Source organism: Opisthocomus hoazin, chromosome 2 (genome assembly GCF_030867145.1).
Source record: "Opisthocomus hoazin isolate bOpiHoa1 chromosome 2, bOpiHoa1.hap1, whole genome shotgun sequence".
NCBI classification, from domain to species: Eukaryota; Metazoa; Chordata; class Aves; order Opisthocomiformes; family Opisthocomidae; genus Opisthocomus; species Opisthocomus hoazin.
The window spans coordinates 61,758,366-61,786,252 of NC_134415.1; the positions used below are offsets into that span (position 1 = coordinate 61,758,366).

The 27,887-nt window shown below is 42.8% G+C and overlaps 1 protein-coding gene across 1 annotated transcript; it reads right to left on the reverse strand.

Moving 5' to 3' along the window:
- Window positions 1-3,105: 3,105 nt before the first annotated feature.
- Window positions 3,106-27,887, reverse strand: TMEM242 (transmembrane protein 242). Its single transcript, XM_075413857.1, has 4 exons — window positions 27,730-27,887; window positions 25,763-25,863; window positions 20,422-20,559; window positions 3,106-4,328 (listed from the first exon to the last, which is right to left on the reverse strand). The coding sequence occupies exons 1-4, from the start codon at window positions 27,863-27,865 to the stop codon at window positions 4,230-4,232; spliced, it is 474 nt and encodes a 157-aa protein (XP_075269972.1). The 5' UTR covers window positions 27,866-27,887; the 3' UTR covers window positions 3,106-4,229.

The window sequence follows — 27,887 nt, forward strand, 5'->3', positions numbered from 1 at the left end:
GAGCCGCCATAGGGGAAGAACTGTGCCCAAACCCCGACTGTTAAACATTAACTATCTCCTCCCTGCTCTGCTGAGGATCAGAGTAACGCATCAGACTGGGAGCAGAGCGGGATCCCCAGCTGTCGGGCTAATGAGTAACTGAACCAGTTCTCCTGAAGCTCTAATTGACAGCAAAACCTCTTTCATAGAAACAAGTGTTCAAATAAATCTGATGATTTTTGGACGTGGAGGATTAAAAATTTCTCTTATACTTTCCGCAAAACAGTCTACAAAGGATGATTTGTTTGCTTCCGGCATTTCAGGACTAGTCCCCAAATATGCTTGACTAAAGTCTCTGCAAGTAGCTTTATTTAGATGTGAAAGGAAAAATAAATCATTTCGTGCACTCCATTCTAAGTTTCTAGCGCTCAGTGCCCATGAAACGGGTTGCTTACGAGGAGATAATGTCTTTTTTGTACCTTCCAAAGTCTGTGAACAATGTCTTCCTGGTTAATGGGTTGATTAAAACTGTATATGCTCCAGAAGATAAATATGATTATTTATCATACTTGCCCAAGATAACGGCAGTAAAGCAGGCAAGGTTGAAAGTCTATATGATTTCCTCTCTTCCACACCCAGGGACACTGAGCACACAATACACAGATGGCGTGCCACATAAAGGAGCGCATTAACTGTTCAACATCTTTTCTTCCCATTAACTAATTTAACAGTATGTCCCTGCTACTAAAGAAAGAGACAAATTACAGAAGACCTCTGTCAGCTTAATCCCAATTGCTACAATAGGCCATTTGCCCAGACGGGATTCTTTCCTGGCGTAGCAGGCTCAAAACATCTAGAAATTCGCCAACCACCAGCCCAGACTCTCTCAGTGTTCATTCAGCTCTTCACCCTTCGCTGAGTTTCAGGCACGCAACTCTCTCGAGGTTGTTGAACGAGAGTCTAAATACTGAAGGCTACTCTGCCCTGCGTGTATGCTAGGTGACCTGAATTTTCTGAAACAATGAGCTCTTAGGAGCCTGGTTTGAGTCAGCTGGTGCCATCGGTGACAAAAATCACAGCAAAAGCCCCTGAGACTTCTTTGCCAGAGTGGACAGTGGACCAAATTAAACAAGCATTTCCAGTTTGTCTTCATTTGCCACCTTCTACAGCAAAGGCACTGTTCCTGCCCTTGGGGCTGGTGGTGCTGCAGAGGCTCCTGTGGTAAGCACAAGAATGGTGGAGTCGCCTGCCCATCACCGCTGCTCGCACAGCCGTCTGCCACACTGATCCTTTTTTATCACCATTTTCCTATTTCTCTCGTCGCTTCTAAGCAACGCAGCAGTATGGAGGGAGCTCATGTACTCGTGTTAGCCTTCAGGCTAATTTTAGGAACACACATGGCCTCCATTATTCCTATAAATAAACGTGACCAGAAAGTTGGTGAAAAATCAGTAAATGAACAACAGAGGCCCACTGAGGTGACGTGAAACAACTTGACATTCGCTGCGGCTGTGTTACGTTACCCACTTTACAGAGCAGCATTGCAAACACCTCCTTATTTTAGTGTAACTCTTTGCACAAGAAAAGTTGGGAATGAAAATAAACTTCCATGTTTTATTGTTACACTGCCTTGATGCAGAAAGAGAGTAAGCAATTTTTTAAATAAAAGAGAAAGCAATTAACGAGTGGCTGGAGCCACCAACTTTTTTTGTGCCAGTCTACTTCCAGCACTTAAGTCTTCAAACTTGATTTATTTCTTTTATGTATATTTTCTATTGTTGGATTTTGCCTAATTTTGTTTGCTCTCTAACTGTTCACGGTTTTGTTGTGATTTCCAGTAACTCTTTGCCAAATATTTTCATGAAGGGAAAAAATGAACCATCACAGTATCAGCAGAATGTTCACCAAGTGAAGAGAGGTGCACAGTGCAATAAAGAAAATCCAAGATCTCCCATGTTTTTCACATGCCTTGAGACTTTATTTGCTTTCACATTATGCTTGCACTCTTCTACACAAACCTTTATCTAGAGAAAACCCATTTCCAGCCAAAAGCACAGAATAAAGCTTGGAATAATATGACGTAAGAATTCCTCTCTCTGTGGAAGATGTTTTATGTTCAGCCTTATGCCTCAGTACAGATCTACTTGATCGCTCTGTACTTGCCCCGTAAGTGTGAAGCTATTTTGAACATGTCTGTCTGTGTATTTCACTACATTAGGATTTTTTGAGGAGCATCATCTGGTATGTCCATATAACTGGGCACCTCCAGATCTAATTCATCCTATCAGTCATAAGTTTTTTTTTTTTATATAATACAGTTCCACTGATCCAATAGCTAATTGTTACCAGAAGGGAGAGCTCTCTTGCGCCAGGCCAAGCACTTGTCTTACCCTCACAGCTCTGAAGCTCTAGAAAACTACTCGTTTTTCTTCCAAGTGTCTCCTGAACTGTGTTCTCATGCAGTCAAGGTGCTGATGGGAGGTCAGCAAGGGTCGAGTGGCTCTTTCCATAGGCAGTCAGCAGGCTGGTCAGGTCAGATGCTTTGCACAACTCCAGAAGCGGCCGTTCATTTGAGTACAGTGCAAGTCGCCCTCTGACCAGTCCTGTCTTTCTCTATTAACTGTGCAGGGAGCTTTGGATGACTGATTTAGGTGAGTTATTTAATCCAGATAAAGACAGATTACCCGAAGCCTGCCTTTGAAACTACATGTAAGTAACCTTAAGGACATCAAGTGTTTTGCATTTATTTAGTTCAGTTTAGTACTTGACCAGTTGTAACTATGTGGCTACTTGTTATACTTGGTAGCTCAGCACTAATATGCATAAGCATGTAAGCATGTATGTAGGCAATACAGGTATCACCATGCACACAAACTACCAGAAATATGAAAATAGTACCATTTTCCATGTGCATATGATGGCAGTATTCACCACAATTTATTTAATATTGGATTACAAGCATGAAGCCGGGGAAAAGATGTCAACTATTATACTTCAATTGCTTTAAAGATATTATTTTAGTGCTGTCATGTTTCATAGGAAAACCATACTTCTCTATTATTCATCTGACATTTAAAGCTTTTTTTATGTTCTTTCCTAAGAATATAAAGACTTAATCAGAAAAGACAGGTTTTAAGAGGACTTTATTAAATCCGACAACTAATTGGACTGTGTGCAATTAATAAAAAAACTGACAGTTGAGCATTCAACAAAGGATTGTTCACTGATAGCACTTTTTTTTGTATTTGTGCGTTTTCACAGATCTACAGTTCTGCAAATACAGTGTTTGAATAAGACATTATTCTTCCTAGTTTACGCCCACACTTCATGAGATTACTGCAGTGTGGAAAATGACACATTGCTTCTCCTGGTAGAAGAGCAACAGGAACCACTGAAACACAAAAACCGCTAGCCCTGCCCATACACTTTCTGAGCCGAAAATATTTGCGTAGGACAGACTATCTGTCTCACTATTTTATACCTTTCCACTTACAACTTGAATTGCTATACAAATATAGTAGAGACTTTAATGCGAACTATCAGATTCGCTGTTGTAGGATCCAATAAAAAAAGCTAATACTGAGCAAACAGTGCACTTTGTAGAGGTCTCTTCCGATGCTCTACAGAGGAGCTCAGTAGGTCACTCCTTGCATATGAGATGTTTTAAACTTTCCCTTCAGATATACAAAAATAGTTTGGTTTAGATACTTTCTCTGTTGCAAATTTAAATATCACCTTTATTCTTAGAAGAGCACACTGTATGCTTTACCTTCAGGCTCAGTAACAGATCTGTTATAATTGACTTCGTTGTTATATTCCTGATGGCAGGCGCAAATGTCACCGAAAGTACTGTTCTTTGTTTCCTAGAGAAATTTCCTAAAACTCCTCTTAAGAAGCAGAATGGGATAAGAGTTTATTGGGGTTTTGTCCTTATACTTACTAATGAAAATCTGTTTCTTCTTTAAGTCTTCATAACAGAGAGTCTTTTTTTCAAGCTGGATCCAACTTACCTTGGAGGGTTCGTTTCCTCATAAATCAACTATACCAAGCACGTTGAAAAGTACAATATAAATTGTTTTGCTTTGTTTTGGTTTTAGTTCCCTTGCTGTTAGATGCTAACTGTCATCCCCAGCTTCAGAGAAGTCAGCAACGTGCGCAGTCTGAGTTTTCTTCTCTGTTTTTCAGATGGGACACTTCTGCTACTTCCGCTCCTGTTCTTTCTGAGACATCTCCAAATGGCTCTGAGTCCTTCACTTGGACTTAAGTAAGTCTTCCCACTCAACAGCGGACTCGCTATTTTTAGGAATTGCTGGAAAAATTGACTGCATTTTAGTTTGGAATTCTTTCATCTATAAAAGAGATTAAAAAATAAAATCAGCTAACTGTTCATAATGAGCAAATAAAATAGCACCATGAACCCCGGGCTTGTTCCACAAAATAAGCTGTGTGAGATAAAGAAGATGTAAAAAGACTTTAAAAATAACAGTAAATTAAGACTTTCTCTCTGATTATGTTGTTTCAATGATCAAAGTGAAAAAAAGTATGAAGAGACCCAAAACAATCCCCCTTTCTAAAGCCCCACACTGGGCTGGCTAATTTGGACCACTTGCCTGAATGATTCACTACTGTTACATGAACTACTATATATACACATGCACATTTAAAATGTTTTTGTTTAGAGGAAAATTACCTCAATAGAATGTGCCCATATTTTGACTGCAGTGCATTTTTCTACACTTGTAATGGATTAAAGGCCCAATAGTTATTTTCAATGACGTTAACACAAGGATTAAAGAAGAAATACTGGTCAGTCCTGACAATTTAGGTTTAGGTTTGTCCCACCATTAGGTGACAAAACAAAGTCTTGTTCAAATTTATACATTAGTTGGAAGGAAAACAGGATTCATAATGATAAAAAGAACTGAGCTTTTCTTTCATTGTTGTTAAATTGAAATGCTGTGAAAGAGGAAGTTTGCTAGTTTTATATTCTGTATAATGATACACTAATATCAAATGCCAAATCTGTATCTATGATAAGGATTTTACCACCAATGTCAGATTCAACAGTCCTGGCAGGCCAGAATTGAAATTTAATATCTCTAAAAATCACTTATGTTTGAAGATAATATTTAGATTTAGCAGGTTTCTTTCTTCCAAGAGTTTTACACGTATTTTTACATATAATGTATGTTTAAAGTACAGGCATGGAAAAGTCAAATCAGCAGGATGTACAGGGGAAGTCTTGGACTGCTATTTTTAGGAAGCTGTACAGAATCTATGACATTCGCGTAGAGAAGACAGGATGTGGTATTCAAGCACTGGATGCAATGACCTCTTGAAGACCAAATGCTGTCTCAGGCAGTACGTCCCATGGAGAGGTTCCAGGAAATCTAGATATTCTAAACAGTCACACAGGCATCTTCTCTAATCTGCCTATATTTTGTGTGCTATGGGTCATCAGTTTTTTTACAAACATCTTCGGGCCATTTTCTGTTCAAGTCCTTCTGCGTATGAGTAGTTCTGACAAAGAACTGGTACTTCTCTAGAGAAATGTTGCTGGAATGCAATTATTCAAGTTACAGCCGGTACAAGGAGTGAAAGGATTTACAAAGCAATTGCCAGTCTTTTACTAAGACAATAACTAACTATGATGGATGAAAGCATTTTAGAACTCAAGTTTTTGTGTAAAAATGCCTGTGTACTGCTAATCAAATAAAAATACATGTTATATAAAGTAGAAGGAAAATTCAGAGCCAAATTATCTTTTTTGTTTTATCCTGATTGTGTTCTTCTGTAAAAAATAATTCACTGTCTGCTTTATATTTTATTGTGATCAGATAGCTGTTTTGATTAATTATTCGTTCTTGGTTTTTTAAAATCTTGGCAATCTCCCACAATCGTTCCTAAATTAATACTTTTGCTTCTTATTTAAAACTGAAAAGCCCTCATAGACAGCTACTATTTCCAAGTATAATAAACACAGGTATCAGAGCTGATGTAGGGGAACAACCCAAATTACATTAAATAATTGCTGACAATTAAATACAAGTATTTACAGTAGGAAATGCTTTAAGACTTTTGGCTTAGCTGTTTTTTCCAGTCCACTGTAAATAAGTTACCCCAGTCCGCTGATCTGCAGAAAGTATTCACATTTTTTACTTCCTGAAGAGTGCACCAACTCTCCTACTCTTTCGTCTCACTCTAAGTATTATCCGGGTGTTTGGTAACACAGGAATGGTCAGATCCTAACCGGATGTAAACCGCTCTAGCTCAGTAAGCGTAACTGGATACAAAACATTTTATACCAGCTAATCACCTGGTGCAACGTGGATTTTTTGGCTGTTTCTAAACTCAGATTTCTAAATTTCTTTTGGTGTCACATTTAAATGATGCACTCATAAGTCCTGCAGGACACCTCTGTCACTCCACTGAAGACACACAAACCCAAAGGAAAACCAAAGACAATTATATAAGTCCTCCAAAAAGGAGGGGGGGGGGGCGGGGGAGCCATTCAGAAAACTACAGGGCTCCCTCATTCTAACAGCTACCTTGTCATTACTAACGTGCCACACCCTAACCCTCAAATGCAAAAATCAGTCTTGTCACAGAATCGCAGAATGGTAGAGGTTGGAAGGGACCTCTGTGGGTCATCTAGTCCAACCCCTCTGCTGAAGCAGGGTCACCTACAGCAGGCTGCACAGGACCTTGTCCAGGCGGGTCTTGAATATCTCCAGAGAAGGAGACTCCACAACCTCCCTGGGCAGCCTGTTCCAGGGCTCCGTCACCCTCACAGTGAAGAAGTTCTTCCTCATGTTCAGAAGGAACTTCCTATGCTTTAGTTTGTGCCCATTGCCCCTTGTCCTGTCTCTGGGCACCACTGAAAAGAGTCTGGCCCCATCCTCCTGACACCCACCCTTGAGATATTTATAAACATTTCTAAGGTCCCCTCGCAGCCTTCTCTTCTCCAAGCTAAACAAGCCCAGCTCTCTCAGCCTCTCCTCGTAGGAGAGATGCTCCAATCCCCTCATCGTCCTCATAGCCCTCCAGTAGCTCCTCATCTTTCTTGAAGTGGGGAGCCCAGAACTGGACACAGTACTCCAGATGGGGCCTCACTAGGGCAGTGTAGAGGGGAAGGAGAACCTCCCTCGACCTGCTGGCCACACTCTTCTTGATGCACCCCAGGATCACATTGGCCTTCTTGGCAGCCAGGGCACACTGCTGGCTCATGGTCAACCTGTCGTCCACCAGGACACCCAGGTCCCTCTCCACAGAGCTGCTCGCCAGCAGGTCCACCCCAAGCCTGTACTGATGCATGGGGCTGATCCTCCCCAAGTGCAGGACCCTGCACTTGCCCTTGTTGAACCTCATCAGGTTCCTCTCTGCCCAACTTTCCAGCCTGTCCAGGTCACGCTGAAAGGCAGCACAGCCTTCTGGTGTATCTACCACTCCTCCCAGTTTGGTGTCATCAGCAAACGTGCTGAGGGTACACTCTAACTCTTCATCCAGGTAATTGATGAAGAAGTTAAACAAGACTGGGCCCAGTACTGACCCCTGGGTGACAACACTAGTTACCAGCCTCCAACTAGACTCAGCGCCGCTGATGACGACCCTCTGAGTTCCGCCATTCAGCCAGTTTTCAATCCACCTCACCGACCACTCATCCAGCCCACATTTCTGAGCTTCCCTAGGATGATGTTATGGGAGACCGTGTCGAAAGCCTTGCTGCAGTCGACGTAGACAACATCGACGGCTCTCCCGTCATCTACCCAGCCAGTCACGCCATCGTCTGGGAAATAAAATACAGCTCTATTCTAAAAGAAAAAAGTTATTTATTTAGAAAGCACTAAAATGCTGCTAGCAGCTGTGGATTTAAGAATATTCAGATTTTTCTCCCCTCAGAACGCTGATTTATGCTCTGCAGGTAAAAGCAACCCATTTCCTGGAAAAGCAATTTTTCCTTAACAGGTGGACCAAATCTGAAATATTCAACGTCTTTCTTTTGCTTTTAAGACTCCCTGAGAAATTTCCTCAGCCTTGTCTTCTCAGTTTTGAAGCTTCTTTGTAAAACCACTTCGCAGGCGATGCCAGACTCAATGGCTCGTTTACTACTTCCTCTTCTGCCAGCATCTATGCCCTTTTCCATAAGTCCCTCTGCACAAAAAATAGTTTTTCAGTGCAACTCACAACTTTAACCATGTTTCGTATTTTTCCATAAACTTTCTTCCTTTATGATTCCTGGACAGTGAGCTATTTTCATAAATCATAATGCCAAGCTGATCACCACTGTGCATTGTCTTCTCAATGTCATGCTTCAAGTTGTCAGCTGTTTACAAAGGACATTATCTACAGCGACCGGCACGAGCCTCACTAACACATAACTTCTTCACAGTATGTCTAAACGGGGCCAATTTCTTCACGATACACTTCACAGTGACTACCTCTTACTAGAAGCTTTCCTTTCTATACAAATATACAAATTAAAAGATAACGCAGCCTAATATTTCTCTCCACAAGTTTTTGAGTTCTCACTAATCATACAACAAGCAACATAATTAGTACTAGTCACTAGTATTTTCTAATCACTAGTCACTTCTATTTTCCCCGCCCCCCTCTCTCCCCCCATTAAGAAAGTGCAGTACAGTACTTCTTTAGGGCTTTGATTGGGACTTCTAAGGCATCTCCCCTTTCTCTCCTGTTCCACTAGTAACACCAGCTTCTGAGCCTCCTCCTCCAGTTCCACACTGGTGCTTGTCGCTACCCTGAACGTACGTCCCAATCCCAGCCACTGGCCTCCTCGTACTCAGGGCTCCTCTGCAGCTCACTCGCCACACTGCCTAAAAGCACAGAGACGACTTTGAAAAACAGCTGTTCTCTGACGTAATGGAACCAGCGTATACACACACAAACAACCACGGAAACCGCACCCCCAAGTTCCTATCTCTTCTCTCCCAGTGTCAAAGTCTGCCTGCTCGTGAAGCATTCCAGCATCAAATTTTAGGCTGTGACTTCTTTCAGTCAGAGACTATGAGCTCAGTATCCTGGGCCTCAACTAGCCAAATTCTATCTAACATATTTATACATTTAGGACTAAATTTGGCCTCCAAAGTAACCCGCACTGGCCTCAGGGTTGTTCTTGCTTGCGTTTGGTTGACAGTATCATACCAGGCCCATTGCAACTTCAGAGGATCCTTGTAGCAAAAGTAAAATCTGTTCGCTAACCATGTAAATTAGCTGTCCTTCAACGACTTGGGTTCACCAGCGTCCAGTCACCTCGAGCTTCTGGTGCAGATGATGAATCCAACTTTATGTTCTATTAATACTGCACACTTCAGGCGCAAGAACTGGGCCCTTGCCTTTACCTGCTTTACCTCTCAGGGGACCAGCACGCTTCCTGGTGAGGGAAATGCTGCAATTAGGAATCCATGTCTTGCCTTGCCTTTTCAGTTGACAGGCCACTCGGGAGGTCTCTTCTCCCCTCTCCCTCCTTGGAAATGTTCTCTGTTTCCTCCAGGTTCCACAATACACATGCCAGGGGTCTCAAATCAAAAGGCGTTAATTTAATTATGAAAGCTAATGTGCTACGTACTAAGCACTGGAATGTTTTGAAATAATTCACTGAAATGGCTGCCTCTTTATTATCGTCAGCCACCCTGACACTGGGGTACTTGGTTCAACTGCGATAATGTCTTCAATTAATAGTGCAGTAAACCGAGCACTAAAAGCTGAATGTATTTTACCTTTCTGCTGTCTTCAGTATCACAGGCCACTCTCTTAGCTGCTGTTTCTGAACCTAGTGGTACACGAACGATTTGTAACACTTTTCTTGATTTAACATTCCAGCACGGCCCGTTCCTGCAGGCAACTCTCTGAAGTGAATTTCACTCAAGTGAATTTTATTTTTTTTATCACAGATCTTGCAAAGCTTGAAGTTGTTTTTTCCTGCCAAATAAATTACAGTAACTGTTCCACCTCTGTCAGGCTTCTTTCTAAAAGGGTATCATCTACCTTACTGCATTAGATAATCTGTAATAGCTACAGATCGCTATTATTTTCTTATCTTAACCTAATGATCCTTCCTCGGGTGGCAAAAATATGGGGACCTAAAAGCATCTTCCATTTAATAATCTCTTTTTAATGTACATCGTTGACAGAATGTCACACAAAAATTGGGATAGCACTATTACTGAGAGCACTTATGTGGCCGTTCATATTAAAATGAATGGAAGAGGGGCTAAAAGAGTCTATTTGAATCCTAGAATGAAAGTTTTACGAAGAAATGTTCCCTTTAATGTCTGACATTCATAATAGGCCAACCCAGATTCTAGGAATTATTAGTTTCCTATTTTAGTACTCATACCAGTAAGAACTGCTTACATTAGCTTCCAAGTAAAATGAGGTTAGATAACCTGAACTGGAATATCGACTGGCAGAGGCATACAGTATGCACATGCCCCGTGTTCTCCTCTGCCGCTTTCCATTTCACAAGCCACGAAGCTGAGATGGGCTGCCCTGCATTTAAGAGTATCAGAGAGGACTGTTCTTGCCATCTTTTCCCAAATCTTAAAATGATTGCTGCTGCCCTTGTTAGAAAACAATTACCAAGGTCTGCATACAGAAATAGCAAGTTATTTGTAGAAAACGGCACACACCGAGCCCTTACAACACTTGAAGAGCTGGCTGCAGGCGATTCTCCGATTCTCAGTGTAAAATGGGGTGATAACTGTGGGCCACCCTGTGCCGGTTTGCACAACGACCTCTAAAGTAAAGGTGGGAAACAGAGCCCTTGTTCAGATTCTTAGATCTTATACTTCATTGGCACAGGCATTAAGAACGTTCGGATTATTCAGAACTAGAGGTCTACGCAAATGGTCCTCAGAGGGTCAATCCTGGCAGAATACATCCTAGTACTTAACGATCTTACACTACACTGTCATAGCACACTGTTCACAATCTGTTTGCTGATGGCACTGTTTCAAGCTTGCACAGAAAAAAGCAGCAGCAGAATTTTGTGAAACCATCTAGAGAAGTCAAGAGCCCATATTAACCCCCTGTCCGACGGAGACTTGCACGCATGCTTAACCTTATGCAGTGCTGAATACTCTCTCTGAAATCAGATGGCCATTTACAATGCCTAAATTTAAACAAACACATAGACATATTTTTCCAGAAACCTATCCCGACAAATCCTGTGTAATTGGGTAAAAACACATCCTGCGCTTTGTAAAAGAAAAACAACATGAAAATAACCTAAGTGAACTTTACAGGGGGAGAGGGAGAAGATGGCCACTGTTTAGAGCAAAGCTGTTGCAGTTCCCAAACCATTATACATATAAAGTGGCCGCCTCACATGGCTACTACATGTTCTGTCTCAAATTACTTGTGGACTCCTGAGAGCCATCAAGTGACAAGGGTCAGGCTGTCTCTTTTCCAATGACTGGGTCACACGAAGGGATAAAACACATTAAATACTTTCCTCCTGTTACGTTTCCAAGCGTGCAGCAACCACATTACCCATTCATAAATGAATGCATTTCACAAATGGGAAGATAGCTGGTCTACATCACAAATGTGTCTTCCTCGCCCCATTTTGTCTAGTTTAGTTTCTGCACGGATGTCATTTAGCTCCCAAACGTGGGGTTGTTAACTGGTAGCCTGAAAGTATCTTTCTATACATCTTAAAAGGAAGAAGATGCCATTCCAGTAGAAAAGCCTAAAGAAAACAAAATTGTTCTGGTTTAAGGCTAGATTATATTTAATACAAAAAAAGGCAGTGATTAGTTCATTATGATCCATGGGAAAGACAGCTATTAATTTATATACACATCAAGACAGTAATTTTGTAAACTACAATCTGAAAAAAAAATCGTCACCTCCTTAGGTTCAGAGATACAAGAGTATCCTTCAAAACTTTGTAAATTTCCACGTTGATCTTTCTGAAACAATATGCCAAGGACTTCAGTTTTTGTAGCATATATCTCAACATAGATGAAGTCAGTGTCTCATTCTCAAGCCTGTTCTCATTGATTTCAGTGATGCTGCACATCAGGCTCCAAAATACAAGTAATAGCATAAAGTTTGGATTACACCATCTTTTTGCAAAAGGTTTTCGTGCCATGCAGAAAAATGGAGTGAAATACTTTCAAAATCACTGAGGAAGACACCATTTATTTGGAAATCTGGGTCCCTGGAAAGGACATCCACATGACTAGTCTATTATGGCGCATCAGTCACTGTTCCTTAGTCACCCTGGGGAATTTGAAAATTAATATTAATTTAAAAATCAAAATAGCTAAATATCTAAACATATAAAGCAAGTTGGTTAATGGATCCAAAATCTCAGGATGAGTGTCCCAACTCCACAAGCTCTTCTGTGCTGCAATTTGGATTTCTGAATTGAAGCAAGAACATCAATTGTCTGCAAGCATGCAGTTCCTGAAAAGGGCAACCTGAGTAATTTTTTCCCTCCCTATGTCCAAGAAGTCATGATATGTATCAAGTGAGATTCACAGCTGGGAAAAGAGCCCGCACAAACCCAAAACACTTCAGTGACGTGTAAGCCTCGATGCTGGGAGCGGGGCTGAATTCCACGCAGGAAACCTGTCCGAGCCAGCATGACACCCAGAGCCAGACAGGGACGGCTGGGTGCCTCCAGGCAAGCAGAGCAGCTGGGGTCTTGGACCACAGAAGGGTAAGGCAAGCATGGCCATACCACCACACTTAACAAAGCACGGGAAGATCCCATGGGACCAAGACGTAGCACGAATAATTCGCACCTACCAGATAAGCTTTTATTCAGATTTTAGTGGCACATACGTAGTTCAGAGTTACGTGCAGCTGAGAAGTGGATCAATCCACTCATCCACTTACGGTGACACGGAACTGCTCCACAGAGGCAATTTCAGATGAATGGCTGAACGTTGTTTTATTCTTTCTAGCTTCTTAACAGGTTGGTGGCAGCCAACAGCTATGAGTCTCTTCCAGGACACAGCAGCATAATTCCTCAAGACAGCTACAGTTACAGCCTTCCCATATTCTTGAAATACTTACAGCTGTCCCCATTCATAAAGCAGATCTAGCAGCTTTCCAGTAGGAAAATGATGATCTTATTCCTTGAATAAGCATTCTGCCTTCTCAAGTTTACAGTGAAGTTCACAGGTTACTTTTTTTTTCTTTACTTCTTGGATAAAATACTAGCAGCACATATGTGTGGAGGCAAGTCTTCTCCACACCAAACTAATTAGGCAATATAAGCAGCACAGAAAAACCCTGTATAAACAGGAGGAGGAATTGCTAACTTGTACGAGTACTCCATTTTCTTTCTAAGAGCCTGAATTTAAAGAAGTATTGAGGAAATAAAAGAACGTTAAAAAAAACTAGGCAGATTTGATTTACATTGAAATGTATGATCATGAAATAGCAAGGAAAATATATGTTTTTATTATGCAACCAAACATAAGCATGATAAGGAATAGAAACTTAATGAATAATACTTGGGTATTAAAGAGGATTAAATACAACTATAATTAAAAACTAATAACAACAAAAAAACCTAGGAATGAATCTTGGATGATTCTAGGAGATATACTCCTTTTATAGCAACATTTGCTCATTTATGAAATAGCATAAAAATACCAGCCACTGCAATATGCCTATACTTCGTTGATGCCTATAGATCTTAGCACTATTTACAGATGCCAATCCCAATAATTTTTGAAGACTATGTCTCCATGTTCTCATTTTATTTTTTAAATTAACCCACCCTTAAAGCCAATACTCCTTTGTATTTGTACTGTACCTGTGACTACAGTCTCGCAAAATTGTATCAAATATCTCTCAACATAAGCGGGAGGATGTTATTATTTTCATGTTTAGAAACGGTGATTTAGAGGTTAGATTTCCTCCAGAGACAAGTAACCCGCCTAGGAAATGTCCTTACCAACAAAACCATGGCAAGCATATGTTCTCCGCATTGCTGTTAATTGTTTTAGATGTCTCTTCACAGTTGTGCAATTGTTTCAGACTGTTAATATTTTAAAGGTTAAGATCAATGAAAACTAGGGTATTTCATTATAAGTCACCATAAAAATGATAAACTAATATTTTATAACTATATTAGTCACAAATTACTAGGCATTTCTTCTCACTATTTTCCCAGCCTTCCACGGAACAGATCTGGAAGCAACAATCAGAATCTCACAAACCTACATATGAATCATCCTGGCCCTTTTCCTATAGGAGAGAGAATGCTTTTATTTCTGAGGAAATAAAACCTAATTTATTGAGGGCATGAAGTGCAAAACAGCTCTTAAAGTATAATTTATCTTGTTTGTTAATTGTTGCATGCTTCAGTCTACAAGGGCTGAGGGTACTGTTCTGCTTTTAAAAGCAGGCTCATAATCACTGATATTTAAAAAAAAAGAACATCAGGCATTCATAGGTATGTTTTAATATCTGTCAAGTATTCTATAGCTGCAAGTTTAATTAAAAACAAAAACATGCTTCTTTAAAACACTGGTTTACAACTCTACTGTAACTTATAGAAAATTGTGAAACTAACATTTTTCCAAGCAACAAAAAGGTGTGGTGGATCCTAACACCTGTAGAATAGGTAAAGAAAATAAGAAAGGTTTAATTTTTGGAAACTTTCATGAAAATACTTGCTTTGGTCAACTGTAACAACAGGGGGTTTAAGATAATTTTGAATTTTTTACTTTTAAAAATTTTTACTGAATGAAACACCATTTGTTCTTCAAATGAAAACTTAAAACTTCATTGAGCATTTCATATGGAGAATGTTGAAAGGAGATGTTTCAGCTACTATTCAACTTTTAAAAAAAAGTTAAACAACAAACTGTCCAAACCCATTCTTATCTACAAAATGTATTTCAGTACCTCAGTGTTTTGCATCAGAAAAGTCAGCCCACTGCACCAGGAGCGGGCAGCTACAGAGTTCTGAGGTTGCAAGCTCAAAACCCTGTAAGATCATGCCACGGAAGATAACGCCATGACGTGGAAGCTGTTAAATGTTTGCATACTTGTTAAATATTTGTGTACTTGTTAAAAAGGTGCCATTTTGTTTCAAGCCAGATGTCAATTATTAAGCTCGTGTTTAACATTGCCCACGTCCTTCTATTTTGTGAAGCACCTCAGAAAGGAAGGCTGTGGGTGCGTCTGGACGAGCGCTGGGGTTCACAGCAGGAGAGCTCAATCTCCCAGTTGTCCACGCTTACTGGGCATGAGTTTGTGTACTGCTCAACAGTCTCACAATGCACAAACTGGGTTTTTCTAGGGTGACACAAAACCGAAGAAGCATTCTAGGAGTGCACATAATATACTTCAAATGCAAACAGGCATTCAAGCCATGGGGCAAGGCCAGAGTCCATCCAAATTTTTAAAAAACCCTGGAATGGTTGTAGGTGGCAGGTCCTCAGCCCCCCATTGCTTCACTGCCCCAATGCTGCTGGTTGATGATACTTGCTAATACAGACAGAGCTTCTATGCCTGGAGATAATCAAAAGGTGAACTGATGTTAATATTTCCCTAAGAGACTGCAGGAAGCAAAGTAAAAAAGTCTGACTGTTACTGACAGCTAGTTATTTTCTGCAAGAGGTACAATATAAAACTAGATAACCACCATCTCCTAGGTTCCAGAAATGAAGATTTCTCTTTTTCATTACTGAAAAATAGAACTTAAACTATTACCAAACCAAGTCCTCGCTGATCCATCACTTCTCTGTCTTGGAATAGGAGTTGACTGGAATTTAGTAGGGTTTATTACTTACCAGCCTATCCCCAGATTACAACAGTGGTAACTGCAGTCAGGGGATATTAACAACCCAACCTGAGACAGCGTAAAATCTTTTATATCCCTTACCAAGATATAAAGATCAGTTACTTACTATTACCCCTGGGTTTTCACGCTGGTATAAAAAGCAGCGGACTGTAAAGCTACAGGGAACCGCCTTTAACAGTAAAGCCATTTAAGTGCTGGAAGTAGGCATTGTCACAGCACTGTTTTAAGAACCAATAAACCACAAAGATTAAATAAAAATCTAGTATAACCAAAGCTGATGCATCACCTCGGTGTCTGGAATAGTCCTTAGCAATAACTTGCTTCTACGGCAAACACCGGCTGTCTCAAAAGGAGTCAGGATAAGGCATCCTGAACTGTGGCTTCAGCTTCCTTCCACGACACAAACTGCAAACCCATCGCAATGCTGCTTCAGAATGACGCACACAGATTAACGACAGCGATTACAGCTCATCAAGGAAATACCGTGCCAGTTTGCTCTTGTCGTTTCTTCTCTGACTTTGCAAGCGATGACATGCTAACTTAAACAGTCATAAAGCTTAGAGTAACACATATTTTTATCAATCACTTGCTGGCCCGTCGATAATTTGTGCTCGTAGGAGACACATCCCTGAACATTAAAAATCATAGCGTTTCGGCAGCGGCACCAAGTGAAACCACTCCTTTGGGCTCTAACTAACGGCAACACCACTGGCCACTACTTGTTTAAAAACCCGGGCCGTTATAAACCGGCCGCAACCGCCCGTCCCGTCGGTGTCAAACACAACCCCGCGCCTCCCCCCGCGGGCGCGGCGCCTGTGCTGCGGGGCCCGCCGCGCCAGCAGGTGTCGCTGCGGCGCAGCACAGCCGCCCCCGGCCCGAAGTAACCGAGCGGCGCTGGCGGCGGCGGCGAAGGACCCAGATCTTCGCCCCCCCCCCCCCCCCCCCCCCCCCCCCCAAGTAACCCTAGAAACTGTGGCAGCACTTTGCTGTCTTCGTGCTACCCTTTGCGGTGTGCAGGTGACGCCCACCACCTCCGCCTGCGGCCACAAGGGATTCCGGGCAGATCGGGCTGACGGGGTGAGGAGAGGGTGAGGAGAGTTCCGCCACGCCGACCCAACTGCCCATCGTTTCGGGCCAGCGCACAGCTAACGCGAGCAGAGCTCAAAGCACGCAATCGTTCGCTGCACTCCTCCAAATCCACCGGCCAGCTTTGCTCTCCTCCGGCGCTAAAGCCAGCCCGAGCTCTGGGGTACCCGAACTCCAGGCGTCCCGGCCAGCCAGGGGCGGCAGGGCCCAGCGGCTCTCCCGGCCAAGCCAGCCACGCTGCAGGATCTCCCAGCTCTCTTGCTCCCTTTGGCACGATTCCTGCCAACCCATCCCATGATTTTCCACGGTGGCTTCTTGTATTTTACTCCTGGAGGTGACATAAGGCCTTGAACAACACCTGGTGACTCAGTTTAACTTGCCTCAGAACTCCCCTCCACACTCTGCAAGTGAAGGTCAGTCCCACCAAGACAGGGGCAGGGACAGAGCCGGCGATGGATCTGAGAACGCACTGGAGTTCACGTGCTCCTACGTGTCACAGAAGCAGCTTTCTTGTTTGCGAAACAGAAGCGTCTGCAGTGCTTGCAATCAGAATTTTATTAGGCTTAACAATCTGATATCAAGAGAAACAATTTAATATCACGAGACTATATTAGCTGTCACTAATTTTATCAATATTGCCAGTAGCTCTTAAGCAAACGAAGCTGCTGCCCAGCAGGGCCAGGTCGCTGAATAGGTCCCAAAGGCAGCTGGTTACTGTTAAAGGCAGTAAGGTGAAGAGGCTGGGCAGACCCTCTTCTCTTTGCCAGCTGCCAAAGTTTTAGTTACTAAGTTCACACAGACACCTGGCATCAAAATGAGCCAAGCCTCCCCTCAGGTCAGGTACAGTACAGCACTTTCAGAGGCTAAATTCTGCCTTAAGTTCACAGCTTTCAAATCTGGACACCTGATGCTAGGTTTGAAATTGTAACTCCTACAGGTATTGGGAACCTGCATGTACTCCAGAGCAACTGAACTCGCAGCGCTCAACCACACTGAAGACATTTTTATTCAGGAAAATCTGTAAGAGCCTCTTTTTAAAAAAGTTTAATTGAACTTAAAATGTTCATTTGAAAATGCTGAGCCTAGTGTAAAATCTACGGTGTCTTCCATGGTCTGAACAGATTATGTGGAAAGTCTGATCCCACAAATCTAACTAGATTTATTTTTGTGGCTAATAATTATTACACACAACATACGCATCTAATACATGTTCTTAAAAAGCAGTATTTTAAATGACTGATTGTGAATCTATTATCTCTGCTTACATGACAGCAATTAAGAATTTTCAAAAGCATCACAATGTTCCCCCGAAATAGGAAAATAAATAAACAGGCCCTTCTTAAAATAAGCATATGTTTAAGAGTCCAGAACTAATACTGTACCTGCCATCTTATAACCCTTATTTAATTTCATCTGTTCAGGAAGATGATATTTAAGCACAAAAATATTCTCTTTCAACAGTCAGTGTTTGCTCCCGCGTGTTATGTTAAAGCAGTACGCAAAAAGTGTCAACAACAATCAAAAATCAAAGACGACTTATTCTAGAAATGTATTGTTAATGCCAACGAACCTCTCCTCTTTGGTCAGAATACTTCATTTTAAACATACATCTGCTTTTGTACCTCCAGCAATTTTAAACATATATAAATATATATATGATTTTAACAGATACACAGTACAAGAGGAAAAAGAAATGTGTGACAGGAAATTTACAAATGCTAATTTTTGATTCTGCAATAATGAGTAGCACTGCTGTACAGGTTTCCTCTCTGCAGTGGGAGTTTAAAAGTCTATAATGAATGCAATAAATATGTCAGCAGACAGCAGAGAGTGAGCTGTTCAAAATCACGTGCAGACACAGTCTCTTGACAGAAAACTGCTTCCTTCAGTGCCTGCAGTTCCCACCATGCACTACAGTGAGACGTAAGCACTCCACAAGCAAAACCAATACCAACTGGCATTTGCAAAAGCCTCTTCAGACACAGTTTCCTCTGCCTCCTTTCAACACTAACGCAATACAGAATACAGTAAGGTGCAGCTTTCTGACTCGGAACACTCAATGAGTCTCTAAAACGCCCTGCCGTGTGCTGTATGCTTCCGACACAAGAGCCACCGCTGTCAGGTAGCCAGAAGCTGCCATCAGACCGTGACATGTCCTGCGGCTTGGCCATGCTCCCTGTCAGGCAGTCTCAAGGAAAGCAGCCTTGCAAGGAAACCAGGCAACTGTGGGTCTAGGCCAGTACTTCTCAAGGAAGCAAAAATTGAGCTTACCGAGAAACAGTTAACGTGAAATGCAGACTAAGGTCAGATTGTGCTTGTCCTTTGGCAGCACCAGAAGTACTCTGACAGAACAAAAATAAGAACTGGCAGCATAGTGTGAAATGAATCTTTTGGCTGACAATATAACTGACAGTAAACCGAGTGGACTGTTGCAGCTCAGCATGCAGAGGGTATAAACTGGTACTCCCACTCTTCCTCCTCCTTCGCTGCCATTCCACTACAGCCTCACTGGGAGGACTCAAGCTTAAACAAAATGTGTTGTAGCTGCCTCCTATGTCCTGCTATGTTTTTTTGACATTCTGCCTTTCTTTACTGGCTCCTACTGAGAGTCAACATCAGAAACTAAGGAATAAGAGATTGTGTAGTGCTGTATGTTGGGACCCAAATCGTGATCTACAGGATACATTAGCAGAGTAGACAAGAAGTGAGACCTCAAAGGTATTAATGAGAACAGTACTGCGGTGGAGTACTATCTTCTTCCTTTTAGTTTTGGGAGACACTCTGCTGAATATATAAATAATTTGCCATTGAAGGTAAAGTAAGTCTATTCATTCCAGGTCCTAAAGAGGATGCAGACAGTTCTGCCAAACTTACAGCTGCAGGGGACTCTTAAGTCATGGCTCATTACAAACAAAAATGCTTACACAAACTTTAGTGTTCACGCTCAACACTGTGAAACACTGGAACACAAGCTATTTGCTAAAGATAGCCTTAGCCTCTTGGGACATACAGATGCTTCCCAAGCTTCTTTGCCTTGACGTGGCATGTCATGGACCACCATTCTATTGCACATCAAATTCAATCTTCTGCCCCCGTGACCCTTCCAGAAACGCACTAGAAAACAAGCTGGTTTCCTTTCAGTTTTTCTTAAGTCCCCAGAGTCCTGATGCAAAAAATGGAACTTGGACAAATAAACGGACTGCTCTAAAAATAGGATTCAGGGGTAGTCTTCAATTCAACAAGCAAAAGATATAGAAAGTTTGAAGCTACTATTTTAGTCTCTAAATTAGAACACTGGTTCTTTTGTGAAGAATCTGAAACATCTGTGCAAATAAACATAAGCAGGACAAAACTGTTCCTCCCCCAAAATTGTCTCCTCCCACAACATCCCATTTTTTGCAAATGTAAGAACGCCTTCCCTGTGTGCACACACTCCGGTTAGTCACTCTACACGTGGTGAATGAAGGTGTAACTCCTAGGCTGAAGTAGTGTAGCGCTGTCAGCCCAAGATACATTACCCAAGCAAAACCACGGTATTTGAGGTGAGCATACTTGCTACTTACACTGTGTACACCCAGAGCCTTCCAGATGGCAAAACTGAGCAATCCAACTCCACACCATGCGTAGAGTGAGCCCCATCCTAGGGCTCGTAAGGCCAGTGATGAACCACTCTCTGGTAATGAAGCTGTGGCAGTAATCCCCTAGAACCAAAAATAAAGTGATCAAGACAATGTGAACAATCACTGGAAAAAAAATATGAACTAAAAACATTAACTTGGTTATCCAGAATTTTTCCTGACTTGCCAGCTGTACTAGTGTGGCCACAGACCCAAAGAGCCAAGCCAGGGGGTGGGTGAGCTGCCTTCCCACCAGGAGCTGCTTTCTTGGTTGCCAGTACCACCCAGGGATGATTTTTATTACCCAGAAATGCTGAAGTCAACTGTTTCATGGGCGCAAGGATCCAACACTCAGTTATCCCACCATTCAAACTACAAAACTGAATCAAAACCAGTCACAAGTGACATCAGAACATAATGACTGTACATCATTGATTTTGGTACTTTTTCCTGGGGGTACTGGGTGGGGTGGCGCACTTGTCCCATGGGTCTTTATCTGCCCTCCTGAAAGAGCAGATTAGGAAACTGGAGGAACATGAGCAGCTTCCACCTTGGCACAGAGAAGGTGTAACAGTGACTGAGAGACTAATTTCAAGGGGCTGCAACTCTGAAGGAGCTCTGGAAACTATTTAGGAAAATTTTGTAACAAGCAAACAACGCTGAACCCATCCCCCTGCGAGTTCACCAAGTGGCAACACAGAAAATGCTCTGCAGTCTCCATACTTCCCATTTTTGTCAGAAACAAAGAGAAGGCAGCTTTAACCGCTTGTTAAGATACTGCTGCATATGAGTCTGCCATGAGACGTGTCCTGAAAACACAAAACACTCTCACTTGGAAAAGCCGCCTCAGGCCATGAAGAACAACGCCTCAGCCATGATGGGGTCCCAACCATGATGAAACCTTCTCTGTCGCAGCACACACATGCATATTGCAGCTACCAAGGGCACAAGCCACACACTGGCTGACATCAATCAATTCGCACTGCACGTTCACCATTAGCCAGCCGTTCTTATCTCACAACGCCCACCTTACTATAGGTATTTGGTATAGGACTGCTTCGATCTGTGCAGCCTGCAGCACCAGTAGGACAGACACAATCCTCTTGCTCAAAGTGGTGAATGTCAGCAAGAGGGCTTGTTTTTTTCCCCAAAGGATAACTGTTCAGTTCTTCACATGGAAACAGATTTCAGATGGTAACTGTTAAAGACAGTCCTTGACACAACCGAACAGTCCTACTTACTTACTGGGTATCTTGGGAAAACAATCATTGCTCAGAGGTAAACATAAATGACAGTGCAAGTACATAAATATATTCAATTAAGAATTATTTCATTTATAGTCTTAAATACTGAAAAGTGAAATTAACTTGTGGAAGGATCCAAAAAATTTTCCACCAAAACATGCCAAAGAGCTGCACTTTTCTATGCATCACAAAAAGTAGGGGAAAAAAAATTTTTGTATTTTTTTAACAGTTCCCTTTCTTCTTTGATATAATTAAACATATGTAGTGTCTATCACTATGGTATTTGGTTAGTGAAATAGTACCAGTAGGTTTTTTCCTCTCAGCTTTGCATTTACTGAAATGTTAAAATGATCCTCAGACAGCCCTCAGCATTAACACTTCTTAGGATTTGGCTGTCGGCACAGTTATCCAAGGACAAATAAACTTTTGCAAAGGGCACAAGCAAAATGTATCTTGATCCTTACTTATTCTGATTTGGACATCCCAAAGTGGAAGCTGTTAAGAAAACATTGCTCTGCAAGCATGCGTGTATACACATATACGCACACAGACACAAACAGCAGAGATGTCTAATCACACTATTATACCAGGTCCTGTTATTTCCTTACCACAGCTAACGAACTATCATAACTCTTTCAGTAGAGACTGCTTTGAGTACATTTAAAACGCTGACGATTATTTCTGATGTTTTTTCTGCTCCCACAGTCTAACCATATACAACGACATGCAGAAAAAATTTCTCCCATTTGGGAAATGAATGGACAAAAATATCCTCTACACAGAATCTTTAAATAGGAGTCATTAACTGGGAAAATTGCTGGCAAAAAAACCCCCACACAAACGCTATTTAAATGCTTGATTGCCTCAGAAAAAAAGTGGTAAATGGAAACTATTGATCTGGTTTTACTGACAGCTGTCAAACAGCGTTCAGTCACAGGCTGGTTCCTTGGGGTATTAAGTACACAGATAAGGATTTCTGTAAACAACACTGTTATAGATTATCAGATATGCTGTTCAGAGCATCAAGAAAGCTGATTAATGAAACACTGAAAAATTTAAAAAGACAAGAGGAGCATGGGAGAAAAAAGGTGTCACCAACAAAAGAACATTTTTAAGAGAACTGAGTTTTATTTACAAGCCTGTTATTCTATGCACAGATTGTTTTCTCTTCATTACTGCTCCTATATTTTCTTAAAAAAAAAAAATCTTTAATTCAAAAAATAAACTACCAAACAATACTTGAGTCTTTCTAAAAACCAGGCCAGGAAAACATAGGGCAGAATTAGCCAATTTGGTTACCAAAGTATATGCTTGATTTTCTTTTTTCATTTCCTGGAGGACATAAGCAGGAAGTGGAAGAAGGAGAAATGACAATTGTTTTTTTCAGACACAGGCCTCAATCCTGTAACTATTCCCTCGTGGATAACAGTGTGTCTGAAAGGAAGCAGTGCCTAAAATAAATGGTGTGTTCAACTGTTTTGGTTGATTGTATTCAGCATGTTCACTGTTTTGTATGACCTCACCCACTGTAAAATTAAACACCTGGATAAATGCTGGTAAAAGGGGACATTTACCACAAGGAGGCTGCTGCATCTGAGCATTTCATTTTAACACACCCCAATCATTTCTTAACTGAAGATCTCTGCAGTGGTTCATCAGTTTCCAGTCAATTTGGACACCACTCCTACAAATGCTTGTAACATTTACTTTACTTCACTGCCGTGGAGGAGGTGCAGCAACTGCAATTTCAGCTTTATCTCTTGCCAGTAATGCTGATCCTACTCTGCAAGAGTAGGGTCTCATACTGTTGCTTGCTGAAAGTCTGAATGCAGTCATGAAGCCATAATGTTGTGATGCTACAGCTTCCCCTCAAAATTGCTGTTTTTTTCTCCCATAAAACTATTTAAATCTGTCCCAGGCTGCATTATGTTTGCTTCCTCTTTCTACTCTGACTCGCATGCTGCCATTTCACTGACACAAAAACTGGCACCAGACACAAAAACTGGCACCAGCCAGACAAGAAGCTGAAAGAATAGGTCTCGCATTTCTTCCCGACACTGAGCATCAATTCTCATTCCCTCAGACCTTCCCCCCAAGCTTGTACAAGCACAGTCACTGCAGTCATGCAGTGAAGGGGATCAGAAGACTGATTTGGACTAAAACCAATGCAAGAAGAACAAAAACAAAAAAAGTAGAATTAACCAGTATCATCTCACCAACCCAGCAGCACAAGTGTTGGTGCCTTTACAGGGGCAGGAATGAACTGCCGGAAACTAAAGGCTGGTAAGATTACTTCTTTCAACAGAGATGATGGCTGATGTTTGCTTGAAGTACCTGTCAAACTATGGCTTCACCTTAACGTGGATAAAAATAACATTTAGGCATTGAACATCTAAGAAGGATGCAATCATCTAGTTATCCATAGTTACACTTTTATTATTATATATGATGTTATTAAAAATGAATTGCAGTAATTAACTACAAATTTAAGTAAGAACGCTACTGCAAAACTGTTTACCTCATTGGTACCTCAGAGAGCCTCTACAGACAACGAAGTCATTCTCAAAGTCTCGCCTTCCCTTTTGAAACTGCTCACCTACAAGCACCTTGACAAAAAAGCATCTGTCTACACTTTGCAGTATTTTAGTTGAGGGGCCCAGGAATCACAGATTTTTGCTAGCAAACTGCTGTAATTCATTTGCACAGATAGCAGCAGATACAGGTTTTCAGCAAAAATAGAAATGCTATGTATCACTTGGTGCTGTTTCAAGCATATATATTCTGGGATGTCAATGCAATGTCACTCTTGATAAATTTCACACTGGTAACAGGACAGCTCAGACAGCCAAGAATATGCACAAGCTGGAAAAAATGCAACGCTCAGGAAAAAGGAAGTTTAAAGAAAAAAAAAAGTTAAAAAAAGAGGGAGAAAACTTCCTTATTGTCACATATTTCTATAGCTTGTGAAATAACTTCTCATGGAGTTTTATATTTTGTCTGCTTCAAAAAAGAAACCCATGTTTATTGTTGCTGAAAAGGCAATGAATGAGTTATGCCACAGCAGTCTACAGAGGAAAATAGGATGGCAAAGGAAGGATCTCATGGTCTTTGACCACAATAGGAGACTGTGAGTGATCAGAGGCTCTGACAGGAAGTGCAATGGAAGAATATTTTTCTGTTGATATACCTTGTTATTGAATTAACGTTTTAAAAATAAACACAACTGATCAGTTCTCAGCTCCCTAAAAGCATCTGTAACATGTTGTGTTTTAAGGGCTCGGTGGAGACAAGACTGATCAATTTTAGGGGCCTATTTTTTGACATTTTCGGCAGTAACAAAGTATTCATTAGGAAAAAAGCGTTCTTCCAATGAAATATGCTGTATTTCAGATGAATATACCAACATGATATAATTGCTAGCTTTGCTTTGCAATTTTTTTCTTCAGAATGCTCAGATGAAGTCTGTCAGTAATTGCACAAGATCAGATTATTTTTGGCCATCAGATCTCATAATACCAACCCACTATTCACTCTCCTCAGTCCCCTTACACAGTGGGAAGGGAATGGAGAGCTTAAATTTTGACTAAATGATTCCACTTACGTATTCCATGGCTTACAGGCTTTCTACCTCCTCACTCCCATCCTTACTGCAGTCTCCTCGCTTCCCGACTCACTGCAGCACTGTGGGACCACACGGTGAACTGGGTCCCTGAGGTGATCCCGGCTCATGACTGAAGTGTGTTCACATCACAGAATCAAAAGAGACCACCAGTTACATCCCATTATACAGCAGTATTATGATTCCACCTAACAGTGTAAGCTTCATGTATTTCAACTAATCTCAAGCACCAAAGCATTTAACAGTGCCACGTCTGAATTGATTTTTAAATTAATCCTCCCCCTATAGACTTCAATTAATTCTAGTGCTCTTACTGTCAACTTTGTACAGCCAAGCTTCACATACATCAACATTTCCATATAGCATTTGACACATTCTTATTTCCTGCGTATCACAACTGGAAAATAGTTTAAAAGGAACACACCTTACTGAACCAGTTTGGGTTCTTCTTTTTTGTCATGGCAAGTGTGGTACCAAAACCCGCTATCATTCCTGCTGTAGCAACAGTACCTAGAAAAATTCCACCTGACAAGAAAAGTGTAAGAAATAAAAATTAGGGGAGGAAAAAAAACCCCCGAACAAACCGCAAAACCAAACCTGTTTTGAAAGTAAAACCTGAAAAATAAAGATCTGTCAGCGCACGCTGAAAGGAAAGCCACAGTTGTCTACATCATTTACATTAACTCAATCTGGCAAGAAAGCAAGAACGAGTATTTTGAAATAAAGCATTCTGAAAATGAATGGCAAATGTATATATTTTCAAGCCACACACGCAAAAATCATTCAAATCCCAGGATGCCTTTTCACAGTACTTTGAAATTTCTCTCTCACTGCTGAGCCAGGCTACTAAAATCGTCCTGTTCTCTGGCTACGCCTCACCCTTCCCCAAAAGGAAGATACAACGCTTTTCGTTGCATCACTTGTTATTTCAAATGCCCACCTGGAACTCCACCAGTACCTCTGAAGACCATTCCATAAGCAACGCTCGGTCTTCAGCTTTCTTTGGTTTATGTTCTAATCCTCTACTTAAGAAAGTGACACTAGCAGAAAGCTTTCCCAGGACAGAAAGCGTTCCCCACTTCTTCGTTCTTTCAGAGCGTTTCCAAAGTCGCTTGGGGTCCCTGGATGCCTTCTAGTTCTTGCATCAAAGGCATCTGTTGCCAGACCTGCCCACTTTTAAGAAAAAGGCTTCCTACAAACGCTGAGTGCACTGTACAAAAAACATCTGATTCATATTAAAAATCAAAAAAAGTCAGGGGGTTACAAGTCCTTCCTTTGCAGCTATTGATACCCAGCCTGTTTTACATCTCCTAACACCAGACAGGTAATTAAAAAACTGGCCTGATTGGGAAGTAAGAAGCAAAACATGTTTCTGCTAGGTCTCACTTGTCAAAAATTAATTATCCTGTGACTGGGATGGAGAAGTTTGCTGCACTGGTGTCAATGAAGCCTACAACGCGCCTCTTCCGCCCGGGAGCAGCAGGACCTCACACGCCGCCCGAACTCTGCACGCCCGCCGCGTTTCACATTTCAGCGTCTACTGACCAATATTCCCCCGGTTTAAGGACAACAACTGGCCTCGAACCACCTTCTCCTCAGCGAGGAGCAGCGCGATGCTCGGCCGCCCGGGAGCGGCGGGAAAGCACTCCCAGGGGTAGGCACAGCGTGTGGCAGCAGGGAACGCCGCGCTCCCCACCACCCGCAGCGGGTACAGCCCCCTGCCCGCCGCCTCTCCTCCCTCCCCCGGCACCTACTCACCGGCGCTCGCCGGCCGGCGGGACCGGGCCGCCCGGGCCGGACAGCGGCGGAGCTCCGGCCTCCGCTCCGCCAGGGGGCGCGGACAGCCCGCGCACCGGGAGGGAGGCGCCGCGGCTGTCACGCCGGCCGCACCGCCGCCCGCAGGTGCGTGACTGCGGGGGCCTCGGCTCCGCTGCGAGGCCGGGCTCCTGCCTCGCCTCAGCCCCGCAGCTGGGGCCCAGCGCGGCAGACCTGCTCGCTCTGTTACCGCAGCTCGGCCTCAGGCAGTCCGCGGCGCTGCCCGTAATCCCTGCGGGCCGCCTCTTTTCCCAGCGGCTCCTACCGCCTCCCCTCGGGGCGTCCCGGCAGGGCTGGGCTCGGACCCCCGTCGCCGCTCGCAACTCCGGCAGGGCTGAGCCCGCCGCGGAGCGAGAAGGCGGGCGGCGTTGTCGGGGCTCCCTCGCTGCGCCCGGAGGCCCGGGCCAAGGCCGTCCCCGAACGCCTCGGCGCCTCTGGCAAGGCTTCGGTCTACGGCACGGAGGAGCCTTCCTGCCGCCCGTGCGGCGCGGCCGGGGGCGGCTACGGGGTCCCGCTCCCGCTGGTCCCCAACCCGTGCGGGCGAAGGCGGGGGGGGGGGGGGGGAGCTTTCTGCACCTTTGATTAAGAAGAGCTTGTCCTGGGACGCGGCAGGGCCCCCGGCCGCCCGGGGCAGGGGCAGCCCGCGCCCGGGGTCCGGTAGAGCCGCCGCCGCTGTCCCCTCCGGGGCGTCCCCGCCGGCAGCCGCCCCCATGGCCCGGGCGCGGGCGGAGGAC